This window comes from Verticillium alfalfae, genomic scaffold (genome assembly GCF_000150825.1).
Source record: "Verticillium alfalfae VaMs.102 supercont1.3 genomic scaffold, whole genome shotgun sequence".
Taxonomy (NCBI): domain Eukaryota; kingdom Fungi; phylum Ascomycota; class Sordariomycetes; order Glomerellales; family Plectosphaerellaceae; genus Verticillium; species Verticillium alfalfae.
In genome coordinates this window covers 2,499,470-2,514,994 of record NW_003315036.1, presented here as the reverse complement: position 1 = coordinate 2,514,994, position 15,525 = coordinate 2,499,470, and the positions used below count along the sequence as shown (strand labels likewise).

The window sequence follows — 15,525 nt, the reverse complement described above, 5'->3', positions numbered from 1 at the left end:
ATGCCGATGTGAGACTGGGTTTGTAACGGGATACATACCAGGGACTTCGGGATGATGTCAGTTATGATGGCTTAAACATATTGAGTGAAACAAAACTATTGTCTTGTGCGCTTGAGGTGCCCTCGTCATTCAAATTACCAGAAGACATCCATGTAACCGCTCAATCCAACCCAAAGATAGATACTGATGTACATCATTAGATCACATGATGGTGCGGGGGTCCATAACGATATCCTAGTTGCGTGAGCTTTATGAAGCATTCAGCATTGGCTGTTCAGCCAGAGTACCTACCAGCATTACGATAATCAAGCTTCTCGAATTGGCTGCCAAGAATTGTGATCTCATCCAGCAGACCATCTTTCTCAAATACTTGTAAGGTCGTGGTCTTTGCTTCCCATTCGTCCAGACATTGTTGCTACACCAGTCAGTATCATCGTAGTCCTCACGAGACCACAGCCGGGGATCCTCACCACCCAATTGAACATTCGCGTGTGATGCCTCACGCGTGCGACAGTCTGCCTGATACACACCTTCCGTCGTTCGTCTTCCGTAGAAGGCTCGATAAGGAGTGCGTGACTAAGAACGACGGAAGCAAGGGTCAAAATTTGCCCAGCCATGTAGTTGTGTATATCAAAATCCCCTTGCCTCCAGGCATACTCCACAATATCCGCAGTCGCTCGAGCGTGGGCGTGGCATTCGTGCCCGAGATTGGAAAAGTAGAGCAATCGGCCGATATGATGGTATAATATGTGCATGTGCAAGAAACTGCGGAGGCTATCTTTTTGTTGATGATATTCGAGATTTGTGGTGGTGTACTGTTGAAGTGGCTCATCGGCCCACCGATTCCTAAAGCTGGTCCTGAGCTCGGCCAAGTTACTGTTCTGTCTCGATACTTCAACAAGAAGCTCGGACAGATTGACAATCTCTTGGCTGACTGAAGTCTTGCGGCAAAGCATAATCGGCTCCCTTCTCTTGAGCGCCCAAAAGTCGTCGTCCGCCATCATTGTGGGTATTCTCTCTATTAGGTGCGGTGGGAAGCGTAATATGAGCGACACAAACCGATCCATGAGGGCAACGGTCGATGCCAGTCGGCGGCTGCACTCAAGACGGACTGGGTCAATTTCTGCACTTGTGTCTAGCAAGCGAAGGACTTTGACCATGTTCGCAGCGAAGCCTGGCCTTTCGTCAGCCCAGTCAACAGGATAGAGTACTTCCAAACCCACCAAGATAGAGAAACGCCTGTCGTGCCCCGCCGTACACCAGTTTGTATGTTGCAAGCAGCACATATGCCTGCGCCACGGCGATAGAGGGCCGGTCCCACTCCTCCTGGACAAGGCTCCTCGCGTGTTCGAACAAGATTTCGCCCCGGTGGGCCGGCGACAGTGCCTCGCGGAATGGCGCCACAGAGAATCGAATGCTCAGCGCCATCATGGCGAAAAGCACCATTTCCGAGACCTCTCTCAGGGCATAGCGGCGTAGGAACACCTCTTCGTCGAAGAGAAAGTGGACGTCGCCAAAGTTGCTAAAGTAGAGAAGCAGGAGGGACTGTGCAAATTGAGCTTCGCGCAGTATCTCCTCTGGTCTGCCGCGGCCAATGTCCAGTCCAACCGTCTCGTGCTGAAGGGCGTAGCACGACTGAGGCGATGCCGACGAGGGGGAGGGATAGTGTTGCGGCGCGTGGACGTACGAGCATGCTGTGTTGCGGGACGTGCATCTCTTACACTTGTCGCCGGGGCGCTGTGAGAGGCATCTCACTTTGCTCAGGCTGATCAGGGTTAGAATCCAGTATCGTGTTGACGTCGATCGTCGACCACCTACCGGCACGATGTACAAGCGTTTCGAGGCATGATTGAGGTTGAGGTTGGCCGCGAGTCATGCAGACTGTAGCACACGACATAAAGCTCCATTTTGGTCGATGGTGATATCGGAGCTTAGGATCACGCCAACCTGGATTACGGATTGATTGCAACCACGCCCCAATTCTGCATTTCGTCTGCTTTGGTATAAGTCTCGTCCGACTAGCTAGCTAGCTAGCCCTTCTTGATATCCTGCAGGCCGTTGTTGTACCGCGTCTTCTCCGCATCGACGAGAAGGGGCCCATCGAATACCTCAGCAATGGTCTCGAGACTGCGCCCTGACGTCTCGGGGAAGAAAAGGTCCACGCACGCCACCGAAAGACCAGGATGTCTGATACAGCGAGGTGATGACCTGCAAGTCCTTTGAGCTAGCGAGTTCTCCAATCAACATTGGTGCGTACGTGTTGGCAAAAACTAGCCCGAAGCCGATGATGAAGCGTGACACCACGAACATTGCGACTGCTCTCGTTAGTGAAAGGATTAAGGCGCTGACGACGAGGCTCACTATTGATAGAAGCACCTTGGATTACACCTCCAACTAACATGATGACAGCGCCAAAGAAGATGCCAAAATGACGACCCCAGCGGTTACCGACGAAACTAATGAAGGGCGTTGCGACTATGCAACCAAGTCCGATAACAGCATTGAGAAGTCCAAGGATGGTGCCGCGTGGCTTGTCAAAATCTGGCCAGTGGCCAGTCCCCTGTCTGTCATTTCGGTCCCTTTGGGCGCCACCTACATTCATCCCATGCGGGTACAGCTTGGAGACCGTTTATAATGGCGGTGTTAAACCCGAGAGTCACAGCAGGCATCAGACATCCTGGAATGATGAGCATATAGAGGATCAAGAGACTGTGGCTCTTGTAGAAGGGCGGCGTCTCTTTGGCGAGTCGCGTGAGCTGCTGGTCGATGGTCTCAATCGTCTCAGCGACGACAATGTCGGAGACAGCCTTCTCCTTGTCATTTTCCTGGAGGGCCATGGTGTTGGCGTGCGGCGTTCGACTTGGAAATGCCGTTTCTGAGGCAGGCAGATATAGGTCGAGAGCTGAAAGGCAGCCAACCCAGCCTGGGAGGATTGATGGAAGATCTCCTGTGCAACTCGACCGGATTATTGTTTTATCATATAAACCTCTCGAGTCGCTGTTGGCTGAGGTAACTCACGATCAGCACGTCATGTCAAATGTTACGTCGTGATGCCATTCAATGGCGACGTTGCCGGCATCTCGTTGTGGTCCAAGAGCCTCACGAAGTACTTCAAAGAGACTCCATAGATCATTGGTACCTCGACTTGCCAAACTCCGGGGCTTCTCCGTCAGCCCGAGCGGACTGGAGAGTTGCCCGGCGGTCAGCAGACGGCCAATGTGAGAGTGCCCGCGCCAACGAGCCTCCGAAGTGTCGGCGCCATGCCAATCAGACACAGTCCCGATCGAGGGAGTTTCGGCGACTGTCAGACCGACCTCGGAGGATGTGAATTTCATCATCAATAGCTTGTCATTGAAGTCGTTCTGTATCAGTGACATAGTTATGTTTAAGATATATTCGTCGAATACAAAAGTCTCGGATCAGTAGTAACAGGGGTTGCTCTGTGAGAAAAGCACCCAGAGGTAAACTCTCCGATATGGCTGCCGACTCAGCTTCAATCGTTGCGAACTCATTCTCAAGGAAAAGATAGCCCTATTGGGTAAAGTAAACTGGTGGCGCACAGGTACAGTCGATAGAGACGGTGTTTTTATGCCTTACATCAAGGCATGTACGCGATCGGCTTGCCAGAGAACAACTGCTGATCCCCGTCAGTTCACGGATGGCCCAGGTGGCACTCGCGGCGAGAGTTACATCTACGGCATCAAGGCAGCACGTTTCCCATGTGGCACTTGTCTAGGAGGCACGTTCGACACGGCAGTTCTCGAGAAAGTGGGCGCCGCCATAGCCAAGGAAGTTCATACCAAGTCTGCCCATGCCCTCGGCTCTACGCTCAATGTCATCCGTTTACCTCTCGGTGGGCGCAACTATGAGACGTATAGCGAGGACTCCCTGCTTCTGGGACACCTTGCGGCGGCATACGTTCGCGGGTGACAGGCTGAAGGTACCGTGGGTGCGACACCAAAACACTTTGTCGCCAACGATGCCGAAAACCAGCGGACAAAGTTGAGATTTGAGGTAGACGAGCAGACCCTGCGAGAAATCTACCTGAAGCCGTTCCAGCTAGTCCAGAAGCCTTCGGAGCCATGGGCTTTCATGACAAGGTGTGTTGGCCTCCGCCAAGAACCTGCCTGGATACGACTGACCCTGACACAGCTACAACCGAGTTTAAGGCACATATGTTGCCGACTCGTCTCGATCAGTATATGGTGTTCTTCGAGATGAATAGGGCTTCAAGGCCCTCCTCATCTCGGACTGAATGGGCACGTACTCGGTCGGCCTAGGCATTGAGGCCGGCGTCGACATTGAGCTGCCAGGTCCTCCCAGATGGAGGATCTACGAATCTGTTTCCAAGATTGTGAAGGACGGCTCACTATCAGAGAAGATGTCATTGACAAAAGTGCTATCAGGGTGCTCGATTTGGCCCGCCGTCTTGGGCGCTTTGAGAACCCTGAAGAACCGCCGAAGCGCGCGGTTGAAGATGCCGCCAGAGAAGGGTTCATCAAAGAATCCGGGGCAGACGGTATCACTCTGCTGAAGAACCAAGGTGATGTTTTACCCATCAAAAGGGGATCCACGGTAGCCCTGGTCGGCCAGCACTCGTGGTCTGTCGTGCTCGGCGGCGGCGGCAGCGCACGCGTTGATGCACTGCACGCGATATCACCTATCCAGGGCTTCCGGAATCTTGGTTTCACGAACCTCGAGGCCCGCGGCGTTCCTGTATTCGGAGCTGTCCCTCACGCCGACCCGAGCATCGTCTTCCCTCGCGACCGCAAGACTGGCTCGTCGAGGCCAGTGAAACTGGAATGGCCCAACGGACCCATCGTCGGCACGAATCTCGCCCACAAAGGGACCATTCCGCAAGCCGAGTACATGACCAAGGAAAAGCGGCCCGAATATCTTGACGAAGACTTCTCAACGCGCATCACGTTTGACCTGGTAGCGCCCTCGACCGGCGACCACATCTTCTCTGTCATCAGCACCAGCCGCGCAAAGCTCTAAATTGAAGGCGAGCTCGTGTTCGACCGTCGACAGAAGACCACACTGCGCCCAATATCCTTCTACTTCTTCAAGCGGCACCTCGAAAAGCGGGTGCACCAGCGGCTCGAAAAGGGGCGCCGGTACGGCATCACGCTCGAGTCCTGGGCGTGTGACCCTGCCATCCTCAACGCAGGACCAATCTTCGGCAAAATGTTTCAAGGCAGCGCCGTGCGGTTCCATGAGGCAATCGACGTGGCCGCGCGCCGGGCCGAAGCCGCCGAGGCCGCGGCGGCGGCCGACTACGCCGTCGTCTGCGTCGGCACGACCAACGAGACCGAGACGGAGGGGTTCGACCGCGACACGCTGGCGGCGCAGTACGACCTCGTCGAGGCCGTGGCGCGCGCGAACTCCGCGGCGCACCGTCGTCGTCAACTTTTCCGGCACGCCCGCGGCGCTCGGCCGCCGTCGTGCAGGCGTGGTTCCCGGGGCAGGAGACGGAGCATGCGCTGGAGGCGGTGCTCGCGGGCGTCGTCAACCCCAGTGGCAGGCTGCCGCTGTCGTGGCCGCGGCGTGTAGAGGACGGGTCTTCGTTTGAGAACTTCCCTGCCGGAGAGAACAGCCTGCTGCGGTACGACGAGAGGTTGGATGTCGGGTGTCGACGGCATAATCGCCCCGGGAACCCGGCGGCTCTCTTCCCCTTTGATTTCGGGCTGTCGTATACGACGTTTGCCGTGACCGGTGCTGCCGTTTTGGGTTCTAGTGCCTTGAAGAGTGCCAACGACTCGATTCGTGTGTCCGCTGAGGTTGTGAATGCTGGGTCTAGGAGAGGCAAGGTTGTCGTGCAGTTCTACGTGGCGTTCCCAGAGGGGGCTGGTACCCCTGGTCGCCAGAGGCCCGTGAAGGAGCTGCAGGCATTCACCAAGGTTGACATCGAAGCAGGGCAAACTGCACAGACAACAGTACAGTCCGGCAAGTTCGCCGTAAGTGTCTATGATGAGGCGAAGGCTCGCTGGGTAACGCCAGACGGCGAGTATCGAATGCTCGTGGGTTTGTCGAGTGTCGACATTCAACAGACGGCGTCTTTTTCTGTGTCCAAGTCGTTTACTTGGACAAGCGTGTAACATCGCACACATCAATCATCTCACGAGCACATAAGATAGTCTTGGCTTTGAGATTATGCATTTTATTTGACCTGTGTGGTTTCGTCTGCCTCATCATCGAGCACTGCGCTCACCATGACGGCAGACCTCGAGTGGAGGCCGGCCTTAACCCCACCCAAGATGGATCGCCCCCTCTCCCCTCGCCCTCGACTTTTCAATGGCAGTCTTGACATCATCTTTCACTTGTGACGCTTACATGGTCCTCCTCTCGACAATGGCCTCGCCAACAGGCTTGCCCTCTACGAAACCGCCGCCTCGGCCGCCAAACTCAAAGACCTTTTGTCCACGCACCCACGTCTCCCGGACGCGGCCGCCAAACTGCTTGCCCTCCCACGGCGAGCACCGGTTGCGCCAGCGCATGTCGCCGCTCCGCAGCGTCCACGCCTCGCGGTCGTCAAAGACGCATACGTCGGCGTCGAGACCGACCCGGAGGCCGCCCTTGCGGTGGCTGAGACCGACCTGCGCGGCCGTCGCCTGACTGCACAGCCGTGCGACGTCGACGAGTGTCAGGCCGCCCTTGCCCAGCGATGCCCGCGTCGCGGCTCGGCGTGGAGAATGGGCAGACCAAGACCGACGGAGCTGATGTCCGCCCCAGGCGGCGAAGAAGTCGCCGCTCGACACGTCCTCTGTGCTGACGCCGGGACTGGGCGCAGCCGTCACGGGCTTGGGGAGAGTGGCCTCCTCGTCATCAAGGGCCGACTTGACGTCGACACCTGAATCGGAGAGGGACATGGGTGGGGCCTCGAAGGATGGCGGCGCCGCGAGATGACCTGGCAGTAGCTTGAGTTGGGGCGTGCAGGGCGAGTGGTCCGAGACAACGGTACGGATGCATGAGTCCTCGGCCAGCAACTCCTCCCACAGCAGATCGCGGTTCGAGTCTTCGCGAATCGGGGGGCAGCACTTGTGGCGCGTGTCGCCGTCCTCGATCGACTCGGCGGCGAGCCCAAGGTAGTGGAAGCACGTCTCAGCAGTGATCTTGACGCCAGCCTGGCGCGCGCTCTTGAGAGCGGGGATGGCCTGGGCCGCCGATAGGTGGACAATGTGCAGGTGCAGGTCGGGGGCGATGTGGGCAAGAGACAAGATCTGGTCAATGGCGTACGTCTCGAAAGAGGGTGGGCGGGAGGCAAGGAACGTGTCGTAAGCCGTGAGCTCGCCGACGGGGGCCAGCGGCGGCTGCGACTGCTGGACGGCGTCACCGACCGAGTCGGCAATGGGAGGGATCATTTCGGCGTGGAACATGAGCGTCGTAGGCGTGCCCTTGAGGGTCTCCATGGCGAGAGCAACATCGCCAGACGAAACGGCAGGGAACTCGTCGACCTGTATTCAGTCAGTTGCGTGCCTTCTCGACTGGTTTGTGGTCAAACATACGCCAGACTCGATGAGGAAGCCCTTGAAGCCGCGCACACCTGCTTCGACGAGAGGCAGGAGGTCGGCGGCGTTTCCGGGGATGACGCCGCCGTAAAAGCCGACATCAACCCAGCACTGGCCTTCGCTCGCCGCCAGCTTCTCCTTGAAGCCAGCGAGCGTCGTGGTGGGGGGAATAGCGTTCAGGGGCATGTCGATGACAGTGGTGACGCCACCCGAAGCAGCAGCGCGTGTGCCGGTCCAGAAACCCTCCCACTCGGTGCGACCCGGCTCGTTGAGGTGGACGTGAGCGTCGACAAGACCAGGTAAGAGGACCTTGTCGCCGTGGTCAACGTAGGTTGTGGAGGCGGGAAAGGACGAGGCGGGGAGGACCTCGTGGACAATGTCGACAATCCTGCCGGTGGAAGGCGACAGAGTAATGGTCGCTGGCGTGAGAACGAGGGAATCGTCGGGCAGAGTGATGACGGCGCGCGTCGAGGCGAGGACGACAAGGCCCTCGGCCGAGGAAGAGTCAGAGACAGCCATGGCGAGGAGTGTCTCTGGGGAGGTCTTTCAGGAGGTCTCCGAATAGGGTCTCTGTCGATCTGCAAGACGAGTGTCGTGTGGTTGAAGCACCGCCTTTCCTTGCCTGGGGGACGGCGTGACGGACAGAGCAAGAGGATGCCAACGGGGATAAAAAAAATTAAAAAGCGAGAGGGAGAGAAAAAGGGCTGTCAAGGTCGCGAGCTCGGAAAGAAGTTGAGTTGGCGGCGCAACAAGCTCTTATCTGGGACGAGATGGTGGGGGAGGGGTGAGGAATCGGGTGAGATAAGGGTGGGATCGGAATCAAAACTCGATGCGAAAGGTGCTGGCTGCGTCGTGTCTGCGGGTGGGCAGTCGGAGAAGGGGGGCGTGTCCGGGGAATCCTTGCTCGGAGACTCTAACGGCTTCTAGAAAGTGCGTTGTTCTCGTCTTGCTTCTGTGTCTTTTTAGTGTCCTGTGTTTCCTTCGGTGGTTCGGGGAGAGGAGGAGAATGGACACAGCCTGGCCAAAACGACAGGGTTTAGGCAAACTGACAGACAGCTTGAGCGTCCTGGAAGCGGCATGTGAGCTGGCCAGGCCAATACTCGAGATCATCGCAACGGCATCGCCTCGCCTCGTCCATGGCGGGTTGGCCTTCGGCGCTGGTGGGGTGCAGTGACAGACGCCCGAACGCGAAGCAGAAGCACATGCATGAGACGAGCCGGAGGGGTGTGGAGGTAGTCGACTGATGGGAGAGACACAGAGAGGGCGACCCTGAATCCCCTCAGTCCGGGCCCCTGCCCGTCGTACTGTACTACAGTACCGTCTCGTTAGTACCTGCCCATGCTGTCCGCCCGTGCCTGCCCATGCTGTCCGCCGTGCCTGCCCATCATGCTGCCCCTTCCATACCAGAAGCCGAGATCCCTTATCATGCCCCCCCGATTGGTCAATAGCCCCAGCGCACCAATCAGACGCCGTTCCAATAAACCGCAATCCCTCGACAAGCGCAACGCCGGCCCTTCCTCGTCAAGGTCCTCCCGCCAGCGCCTTACCTCAGCAATTGGCCCGCGTGTTTCCATCGAGTAATCATCGAGTAAAGTCGGATCGGTGCGCCTGTCCATTGGTCGACGTCGTTGTCACGGCGTCTGATTCTTTGCGCAAAACTGATGAGACCAGAGGCAATCTGGTGAGACCAGAGGCAACCTAGCGGGAAAGAGGGTTCTGCGCCGATGTTGCCCAGAGTGTCTAGCCACGCTGAGAAGGGCGAGCCAGGGCGGGGTCCCATTCTCATGAACCGCCGCGACCACGAATCGAGGCTTTTCCTGTGGTCATCGTCGAGCAACACACCATCGAGTCACAACCCAGGCCGCGCGAATCGGACATGTTCGGCGTCACCATCGACAGGACCAGCATGGTCCTGTGCGCCTGTTTTCACCTCGTTCCTCGACGGTTCTTTTCTGACAATTGCCCTTTTGATTCTCCCACAGCAGATGGACGCCATCTTCCAGACGTCGTCACCCTGCCCTGCTCCCGTCTTCGTCACGAGCCAGCAGCCGCGGAGATGCCATCGCAGCCTATTTCAGGGTCCCCTCCCATCGCTGTGACAAGCTTTGGCCCGTTCCTCATCGCGCATCGTGCGTTTCTGCCCCGCCCCTCCCCCCTTGGGTAAGGTACCTAAGGTACCCGACCAGACACCTGTCGGCCGCCGGGCCCTGCGCACGTCCACACGCCTTGTTCGTCACGTAATGGGAACCCCAAACCCGCTCCCTCGGCCGGCGCGCTCGAGAGCGGAGCCCGGATGTCGCCGCACCACCGGCGATGGCCGACGCACGCCCCTCGGGAAGAGGGAAGGGGAAGGGCGGTGTATCGTTCTAGCCGTGCACGCTCCTTCTGCCCGATACCTTACCTAAGTTAGGTACCTTGGGTGCGTTTTTTATTAGCTTGGTACGTTCATTACCTAGGTACGTGTAGTGTGCATCGTCCATTGCACGTCGATGCGAACATCACGACGCACGACACCGAGCCACAGACGGTTCGACCAGAACATAAATGGTATTGAGCTGCAAAGCACACCATCCAACACCGCTTTTGCCTACCCTGTAACCCCTGCCGCCGTCTATCGTTTGCGCCAAGAGTTGTTCGCGCGCGGTCCCTCCTCATTTCCTCTGCTGTAGCCCGAACAAAAAAACGGAAAAGCGTCTTGGTGGTGTGCTGTGTATATGTCGGTGTTGTGCAGATGGTAGTCGCATGGCGGTTGTCCTCCTTCGCCTCTGCCCGCCGCCCCTTTCCTTCACATATTTTGTACAAAAAGATGCTGCTGCTGCTGTTGATCGCCCACAACCATGGCGTTGACCCCGCCTCTCTTCCGTCCGCGACGTTACTTTTGTCGTTGCAGCGCCTTCATGGCCATCTCGATGAGGCCGTCCTTGGCCTCGCTGTCGGGGAATCCGCTGATCGCCTCAATCGCCTTCTCCGAGTACTCTTGCGCGAGAGCGCGCGTCTGCTCAATGCCGTTGCTCTGCAGCACCAGCTCGCGGGCCTATGGACCGTGTCAGCTTCACCTCCCATCACGGGTTTGCACATAAGAAAAAAGAAGAAGAAAAGTGACGTACCCTCGCAACATCGCCCTCCCCCTCAAACTTGCGCCCAACTAGCGCACCCAGCTCCGGATTCGCCTTCCACGCGTACAGCAGCGGCGCCGTCGCGAGGCCGAGCTCCAGATCCGCGCCCGCCGGCTTGCCGAGATCCTTCTCGCTTCTTGTGTAGTCGAGCATGTCGTCGACGAGCTGGAACGCCAGGCCCAGGTTCTTGCCGTACGCGTAGGCCGCCTCAACAGTCGCCGCGTCGGCGTTGCCGAGGAGAGCCGACGCGCGGCACGACTTGGAGATCAAGCTCGCCGTCTTGAGGTACGTCTTGCGCAGGTAGTAGTCGACGGCCTCCTGCGACCAGGCCGGGTTGCGCTCGTCTTGCGCCGTGTTCTTCAGCTGCATAAACTCGCCCTCGACGAGGTTCGCGATGACGGTGGCCAGGAGTTCGATGACCTCGGCGTCGCGCAGGCGGGCGAGAGCAACGGACGCACGACCGAGGAGAAAGTCGCCCGCCAAAACGGCCATTTTATTGCTGAACTCGAGGTTGGCAGAGGGGGACCCGCGGCGTGACACGGAGTGGTCGATCACGTCGTCACGCAGGAGGGACGACGTGTGGATGAGCTCCGTGATCTCGGCAAGCCGGCGCTGCGACGGCAGAATGTCCGAGTTGGATTGCTGAGGGTCCAGCGGCGGGCCGGTGAAGGGCGAAGTCGGGTTCACGTCGGAGAGGATACCGTCAGGGGAGATGGGCGAGTTGATGCCCGCATAGGTCTGCGTCGGAGCTTGTCGTTCTGCCTTGGGGCAGAGGGCTGTCGCCCGTGCCATCAGCAGCACCACCAGCGGCCGGATGTGCTTGCCCTCGGCATGTGTGTAGTATTTCGCAACCTTTTCCAACGCAGGGTGGCCTGAGCCGAGGAGGTTCCGAATATTGCCAGTCAAAAACTTCATTTCCTTGGCCACTGTTCTCAGAGGGTCGATGTGCATGTCACCCTTTGTGACACGGTTGATGGCGTTGGAAGCCATGTGCCCGGCGACCTGGACAGCGGCACCCCATGCTGATGACCTCCTCGAGGTATTGTGGTATGATGCAAAGTGCGACGGCAATCTCGGATCGACGGCTGGACTGCATCTCGGCCGAATAGCACACGTAGAGGAGAGGAGAGATCGTGACGCCTGGTGGGTGTTGCGCAGCACCAAGGCTCCTGGCCGGAGTTGCATGGCGCCAAAGTGGTTCCGTTGAAACCCTTTGTATGGTGTTGAAGTCGGTCTTTGAACGTCAATTGGCGAGCTCACTACGGAGGGCTACGGATACAGGCGCCAGAAAGTGTCGATGGACGGTGGTCGCCGTGGTTGCCGTCGATGGTTGTCTGCTGATGATGATGAAATGGATTCGCTTTTTTCTCTCTGGCCCTCCATCGGCTCGGTACGGAACGCCCGCGCAGCGTGGGTGGAGCGTTCTGATGTTGTGATTGGTTGAAGCTATGACTGGGGCCATCCGTAGCTCCCTGGTGCAGCGCTGGTGCCTACTGGCTTGCGAGGCGCGATGTACCATGATCTGCGGCTCGACAATTCGATCGAGAAACCTGCATCAACGACATCGATCTTTCCGAACATGGTACGCCTTATCATGACACCTTCTATTGTGAAGGGTCTAAATCTTCTGCACAACCACGATGGTCTTCGAGCGACGCATGAAGAACCGACGGCCGGAACCCAGACCCAAATAGCCATCGATGCAGAACCGCCGCTGAAGGATCCTCAGCCTGGAAACCCCATCACACATGCCCAGGTTCTCCGTCTGTGGAAGGAGCTGAAGGGTGGAAGCCATCAAGGTTTCTCGCTGGAGAGTCTTCTGCAAGGATCGCAAGTCTACAGCCCACCCCCACCACCAAAACCAGAACCGGTAAGATTCCCGTCACAAGCACCTCCCCCGCCCATCGCTGACCATCCCCAGTCGCCAGAGTACAAGGCCCTCATGGCGCGCCTCCGTCGGGACGAGGAGCAACGCACGTACGAGCGCATGCTCAAGCAACCGTCTCGAATGCAGGCCTTCTCGCAGCAGTTCCCAACCGCCCTCTCGACCGTGCAAGGGTTCGCCGAAGTCAACCGACCAATCGACAAGTCAGACGAAGGCGACAACGAGGTGACATTCGAAGAGGTTCACCGTCAGGTTATGCTCATCTTCAACTTTATGGTCAGCATCCTGGGTGTCGCCGGCACAATCTGGGTCGTTGCGCGATGGTGGAGTACCCCTGCGCGACTCTTCGTCACCATGGGCGGTGCTCTCGTGGTGGGCATCGCCGAAGTCGCCGTCTATTCTGGCTACATATGGCGCATGGGCGAGGCGAAGAAGCAGCAGGCGAAAGTGAAAGAGATCAGGGAGGTGGTGCAAACCTGGGAGGTTACGGCAGACGCAGGAGAAAAGGCATCAGATGGCGCGTCAACAGCGGAGATGATTTCACTGGACACGAAAAGAGAACATGATGCTGCTGACGAGGGCATACGACGACGGCTGAAGGGCGAAAACTAGGCCGTTGTGAATCAACCCAACCTGTTTTGAATATTCGCCCTGATGTCACTGTAGTTGTCGCTTTCACGAGGGGCTCGAATGATTCCGATAAGATAAGGCTCCAGGATTTCTTACAGACATCCGTCATCGGTGCCATCCTGATTTCACTTACATCACGTGCCCTCGCGATAGCGCGTCAAGACGCGCCCGCGCGCGTAAACACGCGATTTCTGGCGGTGGGGCATCGTCATTCCTCCGAGGGTCGCCCTACCAGCCTCGTACTTCCATAATACGACTTCACGCACGATTGACGAACTAATCAGCACTGCACTCATTTCCAGATTTCGCCTTCTTGGATATTTCCTGGCAAATTTAGGCATCCGACGCATATATAGACCGATCGCTCAGGACCGCCACTACTCATCGTGACACACCTCGAAGCATTGCGGCCCAGCCGCCTTCTCTCCAGTTATCTCTTCCGTCATGGACAATCTTCACGCGTCCAGCCTTGTCACCCCCCAGAATGACAACAAGAAGTGAGGAATCAAGGATGCACTCTGGCAATTACATGGCTAACTAACCCCTTGTCGCAGGAGATCATTGCGTACCTACGGCAAGAAGCGAACCCTACAGACCAGCGATGCTCCCGCCACGACCGACAAACGACGACGCATCACGGCAGCCGAGCCTGAACTTCCACCGCCATCTACAGTTAGCCGCCAATCTCCATCATCTTCAACAAGCACCTTCGCGAAGGGCTCGATATTGAACTACTTCAAACCATGTCTATCGAGCTGCGATGCCGGCTTGACGGACAGCTCATCAGACCCACCGCACATGTCTTCCACTCCGCCATCCTCACCACCGCCCACTGATACGAAGAGGACACCGCGCCGGCTGCGCCTACGACCGCCAACACCAGTCATCGCGCCACTCGGGACAACAGACTTGGAGGATCCGAAAGTAAGCGAAGAGAACAGGCAATGCTCCGTACAGTACAAGGGCAAGGCGTCCCAGATGCCTGGCAAGAAGACAGGCGCTGTCCGCTCCACCCTACAGCAATCCCCAGACACAACACTCAACACCAAATTAGCGTATGTGGAAGCTGAAGAGGGACAAAAAGTCAAGACGACCCGTTCCAGGTCCGCTCCCATACAAACAACGATCAATCTATCGACGAAGCCGGCCTTCGAGGAATGCAAGATGTGCCATATCGTCTATAACCCATTGCACCCGAAGGATGTCAGATACCACACACAAAGACATAAGGCAATTATGAGAAGCCAAGGGAGGGAATGAATGTGGCATTGCGAGGGGCGTTTTTCGGGTCTAGCGAAGATACCATGGATACCGCATTTGATTTGGGTCATGAACATGCTTATAATTCCACTGTTCTTAATTGATATTCTCACAACCTACGTTGATCCCCCTTGCCCGTCACCTGTCGTATTCGTCGGGCGCTTCTTCGTCCATCAGCAGATATTCCGACTCCACTATCCCCGGTCCTTCTACAACCCCACTCCGAGGTCTCGCCATCGTGATTCCGGACATTGAAGTGGGCCATCAAGGCCCCGACAACAACCATGAAGTTTTTTTTTTCCCAATTCATGCAGATTCTTCTCGTCCGCCCCATCCGTACGCCATGAGGCCCGCTGCAAACCCGGCATGCAACAACAAGCAACCCGCCTGCCCGGCTAGCTCAATCGGTAGAGCGTGAGACTCATATTAACAAGGTGGGGGGTTCGAGCCCCCGGCGGGCTCAATTCTTGACGCATCTCGCAAGAGCACTTCATCTTTTGCTCATGTGGGCTAAGAGTACTTGTCGTGTGACGATTGAAGGTAATGGTGACTTTCTTCCAGGGGTCATAGCTGTTTTGTGTTCGATATAGTCATCCTCTGCGCAACCTCACATTTTCTGATATGCAAGCAGATCGTGAAAGCTACCTGGTTTTACAAGACTTGGCCCTAGGTTTCACAGCTCAACGCAATACCTCTTCAGTATCGTCGCAATAGCTGGATCCGTCGTCGAGTCAATCATGGCCTGGTCCGATCTTGCGCCAGCGCGCAACAACGCAGCCACTTTCTCCAGAGACCGTGCTTCGACGGCAAGCAACAGGGGCGTCTTTTTCTGCGTGGCGGGGAGGTTGAAAACCTCTGCAATCTTCTCTTGCTCCCCAAAAGCCTCAACTTTTTGAAAAAGCGTCTTCAAAAAGTCGTCGTCACTGGCGCGCACCCCCCCCGGGAAAAATTTTTTCCCCGCCAATGCTGCCCCGAAAAACCGCGGAAAATGTTGAAATCTTTGGCAGGGGGGAGCTCAAAACCCTGGGGAAAAGGCAGAAAATGCCCCAGCAGAGCCCCTCTGTGTAGAGCGAAGCGCGAAGATTTTCCACGTCACGCTGAAAGTCTCGGGTCTAGCGGGGAAAAA

The 15,525-nt window shown here is 57.1% G+C and overlaps 8 protein-coding genes and 1 non-coding gene across 9 annotated transcripts; 5 read left to right on the top strand and 4 right to left on the bottom strand.

Annotated features, from left to right (window-relative positions):
- Positions 1–274: 274 nt before the first annotated feature.
- Positions 275–2,837, bottom strand: VDBG_03294 (conserved hypothetical protein; the record flags this gene model as incomplete). Its single annotated transcript, XM_003007109.1, has 4 exons — positions 275–415; positions 531–1,174; positions 1,224–1,814; positions 2,597–2,837. The coding sequence occupies 4 exons, from the start codon at positions 2,835–2,837 to the stop codon at positions 275–277; spliced, it is 1,617 nt and encodes a 538-aa protein (XP_003007155.1).
- Positions 2,838–3,588: 751 nt separating this feature from the next.
- Positions 3,589–3,930, top strand: VDBG_03293 (thermostable beta-glucosidase B; the record flags this gene model as incomplete). Its single annotated transcript, XM_003007108.1, has 1 exon — positions 3,589–3,930. The coding sequence occupies one exon, from the start codon at positions 3,589–3,591 to the stop codon at positions 3,928–3,930; it is 342 nt and encodes a 113-aa protein (XP_003007154.1).
- A 393-nt stretch (positions 3,931–4,323) lies between these two features.
- Positions 4,324–6,098, top strand: VDBG_03292 (thermostable beta-glucosidase B; the record flags this gene model as incomplete). The annotated part of the gene is made up of 3 exons (XM_003007107.1): positions 4,324–4,935; positions 5,071–5,361; positions 5,451–6,098. The coding sequence occupies 3 exons, from the start codon at positions 4,324–4,326 to the stop codon at positions 6,096–6,098; spliced, it is 1,551 nt and encodes a 516-aa protein (XP_003007153.1).
- Positions 6,099–6,329: 231 nt separating this feature from the next.
- On the bottom strand, positions 6,330–8,027 carry VDBG_03291 (allantoinase; the record flags this gene model as incomplete). Its single annotated transcript, XM_003007106.1, has 2 exons — positions 6,330–7,454; positions 7,506–8,027. 2 exons carry the CDS (start codon positions 8,025–8,027, stop codon positions 6,330–6,332), a joined length of 1,647 nt encoding a protein of 548 aa, XP_003007152.1.
- Positions 8,028–8,833: 806 nt separating this feature from the next.
- VDBG_03290 (predicted protein) lies at positions 8,834–9,124 on the bottom strand (the record flags this gene model as incomplete). Its single annotated transcript, XM_003007105.1, has 1 exon — positions 8,834–9,124. One exon carries the CDS (start codon positions 9,122–9,124, stop codon positions 8,834–8,836), a length of 291 nt encoding a protein of 96 aa, XP_003007151.1.
- A 1,256-nt stretch (positions 9,125–10,380) lies between these two features.
- VDBG_03289 (decaprenyl-diphosphate synthase subunit 1) lies at positions 10,381–11,809 on the bottom strand (the record flags this gene model as incomplete). Its single annotated transcript, XM_003007104.1, has 2 exons — positions 10,381–10,542; positions 10,616–11,809. 2 exons carry the CDS (start codon positions 11,807–11,809, stop codon positions 10,381–10,383), a joined length of 1,356 nt encoding a protein of 451 aa, XP_003007150.1.
- A 380-nt stretch (positions 11,810–12,189) lies between these two features.
- VDBG_03288 (conserved hypothetical protein) lies at positions 12,190–13,121 on the top strand (the record flags this gene model as incomplete). Its single annotated transcript, XM_003007103.1, has 2 exons — positions 12,190–12,494; positions 12,546–13,121. 2 exons carry the CDS (start codon positions 12,219–12,221, stop codon positions 13,119–13,121), a joined length of 852 nt encoding a protein of 283 aa, XP_003007149.1.
- A 406-nt stretch (positions 13,122–13,527) lies between these two features.
- VDBG_03287 (hypothetical protein) lies at positions 13,528–14,517 on the top strand (the record flags this gene model as incomplete). Its single annotated transcript, XM_003007102.1, has 2 exons — positions 13,528–13,636; positions 13,694–14,517. The coding sequence occupies 2 exons, from the start codon at positions 13,584–13,586 to the stop codon at positions 14,397–14,399; spliced, it is 759 nt and encodes a 252-aa protein (XP_003007148.1).
- A 271-nt stretch (positions 14,518–14,788) lies between these two features.
- On the top strand, positions 14,789–14,860 carry VDBG_15071. Its single transcript has one exon. It is a non-coding gene; the product is annotated as a tRNA-Met (tRNA).
- The last annotated feature ends 665 nt before the right edge of the window (positions 14,861–15,525 follow it).